The 12,678-nt window shown below is 44.4% G+C and overlaps 1 protein-coding gene across 1 annotated transcript in view; it reads left to right on the forward strand.

Moving 5' to 3' along the window:
- Positions 1-12,678, forward strand: part of LOC124544793 (transmembrane protein 248-like) — a 59,903-nt gene that overhangs the window by 21,792 nt on the left and 25,433 nt on the right. Inside the window, exon 4 of the mRNA XM_047123475.1 lies at positions 1,149-1,522. Coding sequence (XP_046979431.1) covers positions 1,149-1,522 — 374 coding nt within the window. The remainder of the gene's footprint in view (positions 1-1,148; positions 1,523-12,678) is intronic.

A 12,678-nucleotide genomic window follows, 5' to 3' on the forward strand; every position in this document is an offset into this window, starting at 1 on the left:
TTTAGAAATGGCTGACAGCTCTTCGCTCGTTTTTCTCTTGACTTCTTTAGTGTTGTCAAATAAGTGTCTTTCATGCCCCATTTCTTGCGTGGAAATAAGAATAAGTCACACGGAGTCAGGTCAGGTAAGTAAGGTGTGTGGGGCAGCAGAACTGTGCCATTTTTTAGCCAAAAACTGTCTTAGATGACTGTGTGCAGGTGCATTGATGTGATGGAAGGACCGTCTCCTGTTTGTCACAAATAGAGCTCCAAAATAACCCACTAATCTCTGAGAGTCGATCAGTTGTCTGTCAAAGATCTGTGAGCACTAGCTCTCGAATGTTTTCAATGTTTTTGTCGAATCGTCGAGAAATAGATGTCCAGAACAAGGTCTGTCATCAGTCGACATGTAGCCATTTTTAAATTGAGCAAACCACTTGTATACTTGAGTTTTTCCCCATAGTGTCATTTTGGTAATCTGTTTTAAAGATTAAAACAGTTTCAGCAGCTTTTTTACTGAGAAGAAAAGAAAAATTTCACAGCTCACATTGTTCACTTAAACTTGCCAACATGAAAGAAACAAGAACAAAACAGCCCTTGCAAAAACAATCTCTGCAGATGAACAAAATACGCCAGGCCAACAACATAGGCCTCACTGAACTGGCAATGAGTTGTATTATACACACCTAACAGCGGAAATGCATACTACACAAACTCCACCCACGACAATGTTGTTCCGGTTTTTTTGGGGTACCCCCTCATACGTTGACAACATTCAATGTTCAAAAGCTAATTTTTAATTTTAATTCAGATTTACTTCCTTCAAATATCTCTCTCTCTCTCTCTCTCTCTCTCTCTCTCTCTCTCTCTCTCTCTCTCTGTGTGTGTGTGTGTGTGTGTGTGTGTGTGTGTGTGTGTGTGAGACATTCCACCTAACTGACAGATACTTCTTTCCTCTCCTCTCACAAGTCAATCAGTTTAATTTTCTCACTGTCCAGTCACATTAGGCAGAGTCATTGCCTAATGGCTTCATAATGTCTTATACCATTTCAGTGAGATTGCTCCCTTTAGTGCAGCTGTGTGTTGCCTTTGATCTGTAGTATGCCATAAAATTAGGTGTTGTCTCCAATGAACTAGGAAAGAAAGATAATAAAGGAATTTTCATTGCAGAATGGGCTCAGTCGTGCTGCACAGGTGAGGCAGACAGCGCCTTCTCTGGGACTACGAATCTCAATGTGACGGTACTGTTGCCCCCTAATGCAGCCTCCGTGACCGCCAACGGTTCTGCAACGAACTCTCGCGAAGTCTGCGTGACATTCTCCGGCCCGCGTTCCATGCTGCCCGCTGCCCAGCACTCGCCACCAACCTGCGGTAGTGGCGGTCTGAGTCTTTACACGGCGAGTGGCGGCACGGCGAGGCTGGTGGCCAGGAGCGGTGACCCAGCTGCCCTCGGCGAGAGGGTGGGTGACGGCTGGTGTGCGGGTGGGGCGCAGGTGCGCCTCAGCTACAGGGCTGGCCCGGGCTTCTCAGTCACACTTACCGTGGTGAGTAGCTTGCCTGTATCTGTGTACTTACTTGCCAGAATGTGGCTGAGTGCACATCTTGTCCCAGATTAATTCTTCTTCCTCTCTCAAATTAATTTATTTATTTATTTAGTTTTATGAGGAGATCCATTGGGTCCTCAACTGCTCTGCCAACGTCGTCATCTCGGAATAGCATTAGCACCCTACATTTTCAGTTATTTGTTGAATCTATACCAATCTTTCGTTATGCTACAGCTCTGTAAAGTACTGTGAAAGCTATTCCTTGCTTTCTTAATATGTGTCCTAATTTCTGCCCTTACTTCGTGTCAGTATTTTCCACACTTTCTTCAACTTGCTGTTGCTGTAGAGAACTTCCTCATTTCTAACCTTATCAGTCCACATAATTTTTGACACCCTCATATAGCAACACATCTGAAACATTCTTTTTCTTCTTTCCTCATTTTCCACAGTCTGTGATTCACTTCCAAACAATGATATGCTCCTAATTTTTTTCAGAAATTTCTTCTGATATCAATAGACTATATTTTGTTGAGGAATACCCATATTGCCTGCGCTACTCTGCTTATTGTACTTTCCTTGTTCTGTGTGACAAGAATAAATTGTCCACAAAGATAATGGAATTACTTCACTACATCTACTCCGTAATTTAATGTGAAGTTTATTGCTAATCTCATCTCGGCTGCTCTTCATCAGTTTCAGGTTCTATCTTGTGTTTACTGCAGTGCGCTCTTTAGCTTGTCCTACAGTTAATGCGGTACCAAAATTACAGAGTAGTAGTTTTTGTACAGTACATATGTGCCCAGTAGGTTTACCAGTAACATTGGTAGCATTGGTAGGGAAAGAAATATAAATTAATATTTAAGAGAGGAACTGAGAGCCAATGACTTACCTTTATTTTTTTGTTTATTTTGCACATAATTAAAACTGCATATTGTTCAGCAATACACACCTTTGTGTATTGTATGTCCTTGAAAATATATATTGCATGTACTAACTAATAAAAACAAGTTGACCATGTAACGTCTGTGTTTCTATGTAAGTAAAGCAGTTACTTTTGATGCAACTACATTTTATGTGTACAACTATAAAGAGATCTATATAGTTATTGCTGTTATTTTGTACTCTATATAACATTCTTTTATCGTGATCAAAGACAAGAGTTTCCAGTTATTACTGATATCTGCGAAAGTTTTAAGAAAATTGAATTTTCTATCGCTATATGATATTGGTTTTCCTTTTTCTTCCTCTTCCCCTGCAGCAACAAAACATGAACGAGAGAAAAAAGAAAACGAAAATAATGAAACTTAAGTTGCAAAGAAAATGCACCGTATACAACAACAAAACAGTGCTTATACAAGCGCCTGCCAACAGGAAATTGTGTCAAAGGCTTTAGGAAGACTATGCAATGCTTTATAACAACAAACTGCCTCTGATGAGCGTGACGTGACAACTGTTTAAATTAGATTCATTTGAGCTGTTGCAGGCGGGCTCTTGCGCATGTGCAGTTGTCGCGTATGAGTAGTACCTTCTCCCGCTTCTGGTTATAGAAGTGTGGCTGGACGGCACTACTTAATATTGCCTCGGTTCGAAAATATGGTAAATCTGGGGCTGCTGCACAGAGCAGTCTCAGTTGAAGTGGGTCGTCTCCACGTGACCTGTGTTTACGTTTAGTGATTTTGTTGTTTCCTCTTCGTTTATTGCTCTCACGTTAAATGATAACAAAACGGAATCGTGGCCGGGAGCTATCAAATGAATTAAAATACGTTCGCATAATTCTAAAATATGTTATTGGTTTCAGATTTTATTTCCACCTTTCTGACAGAATAATGAAGTTATTTTTGCTGGTTTGGTAAAGAGATTTGGCTCTTATTAATCTTTTCTGTTGAGGCAGTCAATTTATTTGAAACGAAGTGTTTAATTTCACACTATTGGCTAGTTTCAACTGTTCGCTGCATTTCAAGTGCACGTATGGCATTGTGCCATAATAAAGAACCAAACATGAGATAATACAGTACTGGTACTCCAAGAAGATTTACATACGAATGTGCATTTTAAGCGGAATTATGCGTTTTAGTATGGTTCACGAAATTCTGACACTCTTGAACTATCATCTGATGTCTTCTTTCTTTTATGCCATACGTAAGATCATTTAATGTTTTACACGTACGAACATATGGGCTTCCTGCGTCATCGTAGCTGCGCAAGCGTGGTGACACCTGTTGTTTGGCGTTCTCTTGGAACTGCTGAAACAAACCTATTTCTAACAGGCCGCGGGAAAGTATTGCGAATGGTGGTTTGAAAAGCATTACATTCAAAACAGATTTCCTTTTATGCAAGATGAACTATGTGCGAGAATGTACGATGAATTTCTTAAATCGCAAAGCGTTTCACTCTCATTTAAAAATCAACTCTTTGAGGACGACCATTTAGAAGAATTTCGAGCCGAAAAGATCAGACATTTACGTTGTTTTAGTGGCACATTTGTGTGATGTAGCTTAAAGTGTAACACGAGCAAAAAAGATCAACATTATATGTGGAAGCTTAACTTCTCTTCCAGCTTATTAATCTTAAAGACCAATATTATATGTGAATGCTATGTATTTTAATTTAAACCATTAACTTTTCTTACTTGTGTGTTCGCGCTACTTGCGAGTGATCCTGCTATTGGCTGACTACATCACGTGTCCTATGCTGTCATCGTCAGCTGGCGAGATCACGTGACAGGAGCTATGACTGTCTTACAAAAGTGCATCGCAATCTCAATTTCAATGTTTCGGAAAGTAACATGCGGTGTTCGGTGGAATTCAAAGTTATACCTTCGTAATACGAAAATATGCAGCGTACATGTTGCTGCACATCAAAGGTCTTTCAAAACGTGTTTTCCCCCCCTCCGAGTTACGTTTTCTAAAGTACCGTGAAATTCTACTCCCGCATATAAAACCATAGGACTGATGAGTTTCACAGCGCCGAGGAAGAGTATACTGTCACTTAACACAGAAAAAGTGTATTTTCATCTGGGAGAAAGTGTATTTTTAACCAAGAAATACGGGAAAAATCCGGGAATTTTTTTTCCTTGTCCACGTATACACCCTGATATATAAAAAACAAAGATGCTGTGACTTACCAAACAAGAAAGCTGTGGCAGATAGACGCAATCAAAACCACACAAACACACACACAAATTTAAAGCGTTTGCTACCCAAAGTTGCATCATCAGGAAAGAGGGAGGGAGAGGGAAAGACGAAAGGATGTGGGTTTTAAGGGAGAGGGTAAGGAGTCATTCCAATCCTGTCAGTGGGAAGTATTCAGATAACCCGGACGGTGTAACACGGTGCCTAGATGTGCTGGCTGTGCACCAAGGCATGTTAAGCCACAGGGTGACCCTCATTACTAACAAACACTGTCTGCCTGTGTCCATTCATGCGAATGGACAGTTTGTTGCTGGTCATTCGCACATAGAAGGCTTCACAGTGCAGGCAGGTCAGTTGGTAAATCATGTGGGTGCTTTCACACGTGGTTCTGCCTTTGATGGTGTACACCTTCCAGGTTACAGGACTGGAGTAGGTGGTGGTGGGAGGGTGCATGGGACACAGGTTTTACACCGGGGGGGGGGGGGGGGGGGGGAACAGGGGTAGGAGCCAGAGGGTAGGGAAGGTGGCTTGATGGAGTGGGGAGTATTTCATGAAGGATGGATCTTATTTCACGGCAGGATTTGAGGAAGTCGTATCCCTGCTGGAGAGCCACATTCAGAGTAAAAATAATCCAACTCCCCAAGACACTATCCAAATTGAACCCTGCCTGGAACAGTTCCATCCTCCGTCACAGCGGGACCCACGTCCTCTTCCTCAAAATCACCCTCTCCAAACCTTCCAGGAATTTCTCACTTCCAGCCTTGCCTCTCAATCTTTCTTGAAAAACCTTAATCCTACTCCCAACATCACCACAGCTGAAGCCCAGGCTATCCATGATCTGAGGGCTGACCGATCGATCGTCATTCTTCCGGCTGACAAGGTTTCCACAACCGTGGTACTTGATCGTCGGGAGTATGTGGCTGAGGGACTGCGTCAGCTTTCAGACAACACTACATACAAAGTTTGCCAAGGTAATCCCATTCCTGATGTCCAGGCGGAGCTTCAAGGAATCCTAAGAACCTTAGGCCCCCTACAAAACCTTTCACCTGACTCCATCAACCTCCTGACCCCACCGACACCCCGCTCTTCTACCTACTTCCTAAAACCACAAACCCAAACATCCCGGCTGCCCCATTGTAGCTGATTACCAAGCCCCCACAGAACGTATCTCTGCCTACATGGATCAACACCTTCAACCCATTACATGCAGTCTCCCATCCTTCATCAAAGACACCAACCACTTTCTTGAACGCATGGAATCCTTACCCAGTCTGTTACCCCCGGAAACCATCCTTGTAACCATTGATGCCACTTCCTTATACACAAATATCCCGCACATCCAGGGCCTCGCTGCGATGCAGCACTTCCTTTCACGCCGATCGCCTGTCACCCTACCTAAAACCTCTTTCCTCATTACCTTAGCCAGCTTCATCCTAACTCACAACTTCTTCACTTTTGAAGGCCAGACATACCAACAATTAAAGGGAACAGCCATGGGTACCAGGATGGCCCCCTCGTATGCAAACCTATTTATGGGTCGCTTAGAGGAAGCCTTCTTGATTACCCAGGCCTGCCAACCCAAAGTTTGGTACAGATTTATTGATGTCATCTTCATGATCTGGACTCACAGTGAAGAACTTCAACTCCTTTGGTTCCATCAGATTCACCTGCTCCTACTCCAAATCCCATGCCACTTTCCTCGACATCGACTTCCATCTGTCCAATGGCCAGCTTCACACATCCATCCACATCAAACCCACCAACAAGCAATAGTACCTCCATTATGACAGCTGCCACCCATTCCATATCAAATGGTCCCTTCCCTACAGCTTAGGTCTTCGTGGCAAACGAATCTGCTCCAGTCCTGAATCCCTGAACCATTACACCAATAACCTGAAAACAGCTTTCGCATCCCGCAGCTACCCTACTGACCTGGTACAGAAGCAAATAACCGGAGCCACTTCCTCATCCCCTCAAACCCAGAACCTCCCACAGAAGAACCCCAAAGGTGCCCCCACTTGTGACAGAACACTTTCCTGGACTGGATCAGACTCTGAATGTGGCTCTCCAGCAGGGATAAGACTTCCTCAAATCCTGCCGTGAAATGAGATCCATCATTCATGAAATCCTCCCCACTCCACCAAGAGTGTCTTTCCGCCGTCCACCTAACCTTTGCAACCTCTTGGTTCATCCCTATGAAATCCCCAAACCACCTTCCCTACCCTCTGGCTCCTACTCTCGTAACCGCCCCCGATGTAAAACCAGTCCCATGCACCCATCCACCACCACCTACTCCAGTCCTGTGACCTGGAAGGTGTACACGATCAAAGGCAGATCCACGTGTGAAAGACCCACATGATTTACCAACTGACATGCCTACACTGTGAAGCCTTCTATGTGGGAATGACCAGCAACAAACTGTCCATTCGCATGAACGTACACAGGCACAGTGTCTGTTGGTAATGAGGACCACCCTGTGGCTAAACATGCCTTGGTGCACGGCCAGCACATCTTGGCACAGTGTTACACCATCCGGGTTATCTGGATACTTCCCACTGACACCAACCTATCAGAACTACGGAGATGGGAACTTGCCCTTCATTATATCCTCTCTTCCCATTACCCACCAGGCCTCAACCTCCGCTAATTTCAAGTTGCCGCCCCTCGCACATCACCTGTCATTCAACAACATCTGCAGGCACAAGGATTAGAATAGGCCCGAGGTATTCCTGCCTGCTGTAAGAGGCGACTAAAAGGAGTCTGTCACCTTTCGGCCTTTATGTGATGGCCCACTGTAGGGTTTTACTTCCATTTTTCAAAATTTTCCCAAAGAGCGAGCCAGTTGGGGAAGGGCGCCTTACATTGTGCATTGTGTCCATCATGCATTGAGATCTTTAGCCCACTTTCTCATTGTAGCATTGCAGTCCCGCTCATCCTCCATCTCTAGACTGAGAACACCTTCTTGGGGGCATTTTCCTCCACCCACTATGCAGTGTCATTTTCTGCTCCGACGAGGACCATGGAATTCTTTGCACTTCACATCCAGCACAGTAGCCAGTCTGGTGTGGTGGGACCGCTATGTAGCCTGTTGGTTGTAGCCCCCTGACACCACAGGGATTGCTCTGCTGATGCCTGCGGCATTAACTCCCCACGTATGCTGTGGAGTAGATGCCCATCTCCTTGGGACATCGGGACTCCCGGCGGATTTCCATTGTGCCAGGTGGCCCATGCTGAGGCTGGGTGGCACCCGTGGGAGGGCTCCTGGTCGGAGCGGGTGGCATCAAGGCGGATGACACGCAATGAAGTGTAGTACGTCATCTCTTGCTGCTGGTCCGATGCCAGCAGTCTCTAAGCTGGCAAAGTCTAAGTTCAGTGCTAAGTAATATGACCCCAAATGGTTCCCCTCCCTGGCCACACCATGCGAGAAACGCCCGGCCAAGAATTGCAATGAAGCTTATTTGCTCTGGTACCTCGTATGTGCGAGAGTAGGTGGGGAATCTTTTATGTCCATGAAGCCTCAGTCTTTTGGGGAGCATTTGGAGGACAAGTTTGGGGAGGTGGAGGGCTTGTCCAAAATGCACTTTGGGTCAGTCTTGATAAAAACGGCATCCTCTGCAGTCACAGGCATTACTCGCTTGCACTAAGTTGGGGGATGTTTCTGTTACCATCACGCCCCATACGAGCTTAAATATGGTCCAGGGTATTATATTCCACAGGGACCTTCTTTTGCAATCTGACGATGAGCTGTGTATGAATTTAGAGCAGCGAGGTGTTCATTTCGTCCGGCGCGCCAATCGGGGTCTGAGGGACAATCAGGTTGCCACTGGTGCCTTCATCTTGGCCTTAGAGGGAGACACATTGCCCGAGAAAGTCAAGGTGATGGTCTACCGCTGTGATGCCAAGTCATATAGCCCTCCCCCGATGCTTGCTTTAAGTGCTGGAAGTTCTGCCATATGTCTTCCTGCTGTACTTCCAGCGGCACATGTCAAGATTGTGGATGTCCATCACATCCCAATTCTCCATGTGTCCTGCCACCCCTCTGTGTCAACTGCAGAGAGCATCATTCATCTTGCTTGCCAGACTGCAGGATTTTACAGAAAGAGAGGAAAATCATGGAATATAAGGTGCTGGACCGACTGACCTATACTGGGGCTAAGAGAAAATTTCAGTGCCTACATCCTGTGGCTATGACCACCTCTTACGCTGCCACTGCGAGAACAGTTGTTGCCCCATCAGTTTCTCACATTCCTTTTGTATCTTAGAACCAGAAGACTACACCTGCCCGCTTGATGTTGGGGGCACTTCCCTCCCTACTTCAGGAGCAACACACCCCCCCCCACCCCCCCCCCACCCCCTCCAACCATTGGGGATATCAGTCCCCACTTCTGTGCCAGAGAAGCGTGGGTCCTCTTCAGCTCCTCCCACTAGGGAGGGGTCCCTTGGGTCACTCCCTTCTCTGGTTTCTGCTAGTGGGAAAGATAGCACCCGCCAGTGGCTAAAGAGCCCAAAAGCAGCTGGTTGTAGGAATTCACGCTCATCCTCAGTCCCAGAGACTGTATCAGTGAAGTCCTCCCAGCCAGGGAAACCCAAGGAGCAGCGAGAGAAATCCGAAAAGATCATCCCCAAGACCAAGGGAATTGAGGTGGAGATTCTGGCGTCCACTGAGGATCTAGATCTCGCCGGACCCTCAGACACAATGGATATAGACTGCTCAGGCAAAAAGTCGGTGGCAGCAGGTTCCGTGCCTTCCCAGTCTCACGATGACGTCATCTTCCAGTGGAATTGTGGTGGATTTTTCCACTGCCTGGCTGAGCTACGGCAACTATTAAGCTTTACAACTGCTTTCTGCATTACCCTCCAGGAAACCTGGTTTCCGGCAATGCGGACCCTTGCCCTCAGTGGCTGTAAGGGATACTACAGGAACCATAGCGACTATAATCGAGTGTCAGGTGGAGTTTGCGTTTATGTCCTAAACTCAGTCTGTATTGAAACTGTGCCCCTTCAAACCCTCTTGAAGCTGTGGCTGTCAGAATAAGGATGATGCAGGAAATAACTGTCTGCAATGTATTTCTTCCTCCAGATAGTGCAGTACCCCTGTATGCATTACTTGCACTGATTGATAAACTCCCTGAATCTTTCCTACTTTGGGAAGATCTTAACACCCACAACCCCTTGTGGGGTGGCACCGTGCTTATTGGCTGAGGCAGAGATGTTGAAACTTTACTTTCTCAGTTAAGCCTCTGTCTCTTAGTTACTGGGGCCGCCACACATTTCAGTGTGGCTCATGGTAGCTACTCCGCCATTGATTTATCAGTTTGTAGCCCAAAACTTGTCCCATCTATCCCCGGGAGAGCACATGACAACCTGTATGGTAGTGACCAGTTCCCCATCTTCCTGTCACTGCCCCGGCGTTAGGCCCACGGATGCCTGCCCAGATGGGCTTTAAACAAGGTGGACTGAGAAACTTGCACCTCTGCTGTCACTGTTTAATCTCCCCCACACGCTAACATTGATGTGATGGTTGAGCAGGTGACTACAACCGTTGCTGTGGCAGAAAACATGATCCCTCGCTCTTTAGGGTGTCCCCGGCAAAAGGCAGTCCCTTGGTGTTCGCTGGAAGTCGCTGAAGCATTTAATGAGTGTCAGAGAGCTCTACAGTGAGTCGTATGAATAAAACAGAGAATATACTTTATACTCAGATGTTCGGAGAAAGTTCTCTGGTTGGCATGAATAAAGCGAGTCTGAGAATATACTTCACCCGAGTATGTTCTCAGTGTGGGTTGAAGGGTGGGGGAAGTTGCTCAAAGCAAAGTATATTCTCCGATTTCGTATGAATAAAGCCAAAGAAGTTTCTCACAAGCGGACAACATTCTCTGTTTTTATGAGTGAGCTCCATAGCATACTTCGAGCTGAGTGAGTTGTGTTGTGTTGTGATTAAGCGTTACCGAGTGTTTTTAGCGAAAATGGTGGAATTTATGTTTCTTGAAAGGCAAAAAAGGATATATGTAGTACACAGGAACACAGAAGAAAGGAACTGTAGAAGTTAGTATAGATTTAACAGTCAAAACATTAATTGGCTGGCGAATCACTTTCTTCCGGAAAATCACGAAAGAAGAGGAGGCACCCTTTGCAATGAATGCAAAATGAAAATATTTTTGTGCAATTTAGCGGATCCAGGCTTTCAGATAGGTGTAGGAGAAGATTTGGGAGTACACCAGACTACAGTATCACTAACATTTTTGTATGCTCTGCAACAGGTCAACAGGAAAGCACCGTTGTGGATCAGATTTCCGAGAAATATTAACGAACTAGAAACAGCGAAAGTTAAATGGCAATTGAGATAAAAGTATCCATGTGCGGTAGGGGCCCTAGACTGCACTCACATACCTATAATGAAATCTTCTTCACATGGAGACGAATACGTTAATCGAAAGGGTTTCCCATCTATAAACGTGCAGGCTGACGTGTGACAACAGTGACATATTTATGAGTGTTGATGCGTCATGGCCAGGGTCTGTACATGACGCTAGGATATGGAGAAACTCCTATGTCTATCGTATATTGCGTGAGAACCAGTGCAACGCCCTAATTTTAGGAGACGAAGGATATGGCATTGCACCGTGGTTAATGACACCATTTCAAAATCCAGAAACACCTGATGAGAGGGCATAAAACAGACTTCACTCTAAGGAAAGGGTGATAATCGAACGGTGCTTTGGACAGGTGAAAAGGCGTTTCCCAATTCTGCAAAATAAAATAAGGCTTGCGCAAACAAAAATCCCCAGTGTGATACTAGCCTGTTTTGTTTTGCACAACGTAGCAAAATATGTAGGGGATGAGGATTTTGAGGCACCTAGTGATGACGACAACAATCTTCCAGTACTGGGAGAAGAGGAAGCAGCAAACGTACATGCATGTGGAACAAATAGGAGACGGGAAATTATAAATGTAATAAGACAACTGTAATGTATGGGTGTCTGCCCAAACATTGAATAATTAAACCCAATTTGATATTTTTTGTAATTACAGTAATTATTCTCTCATGAAAATAAAGCACAATGTTCTTATGTTACGTAATAAAATGCTGTTTAGTGTTGGTTTTTTTCATTCTCTATCATCGATTTTACTTTCAACAAAAATTGTTTAACATGTTACTATTCAAACTGGAACAGAGATACTACTGTAAATAGCTTTGGACACAACAGGTTAACATGAACTGCTGGAACTTTAATGTAATTTCTGTACTGTAACTAAAGCAGATTGATGGCACAAGTTTTTATTTTACTTTACCAAAATTGTTCCAAGGATGTGGTGAAGGTATTTGCCACGTGCTACAGTGAATAAGTGCACAACTGTCTGACCTACAGCATTTAAAATACAAACAAATTACTCTTTTTGCTTTACTTTACCAGAAATTGTTTCAATGATGTGGTGAAGATACTGGCCAGACACAACAATATAAGTGCATACACTTTTTTAACATTTCAGATTGGATTATATTACTCTTATTGTTTCATTGAAAAGACATTTGTACTGAATAATTTTTGTAAGAGTATATTGAATTTGGCAAATGAGGAATGAAAATGAACATTCACTTTAAAAAGATGTTTTTATTAATAAAATTCGTTATGTAAATAAGACACTACACAATTTGTTTTATTGTTTATCTTCTTCGCACATCAATTTCTGCTGCTTTCGTTTGAGTATGTCCAATTGATACAATAGCATCAGCCTTTGCAGCTCTGGAGTAGGCAAATTACGTGTCTCATCTGTTTCCATGCTTAATCTCCGACGTTTATCCACACTCTCATGCCCCGAAGCAGGCGATTATGAAGGTATGACGACTTTGGGGCCCACGAGATCCATATGGTCGGCTGGAACAATTAATGGTATCTGCAAGATTGACTCTTGTTCATACATGCAGTCTGTGTCAGCTACCTCCGAATTCCTTGGTGAAGTGTGACAGAGGTGGAACCACCACCTACTGCACAAGCTCCTAATGAAAATTTAAAAGAAAAGTAATAG

Source organism: Schistocerca americana, chromosome 8 (genome assembly GCF_021461395.2).
Source record: "Schistocerca americana isolate TAMUIC-IGC-003095 chromosome 8, iqSchAmer2.1, whole genome shotgun sequence".
NCBI classification, from domain to species: Eukaryota; Metazoa; Arthropoda; class Insecta; order Orthoptera; family Acrididae; genus Schistocerca; species Schistocerca americana.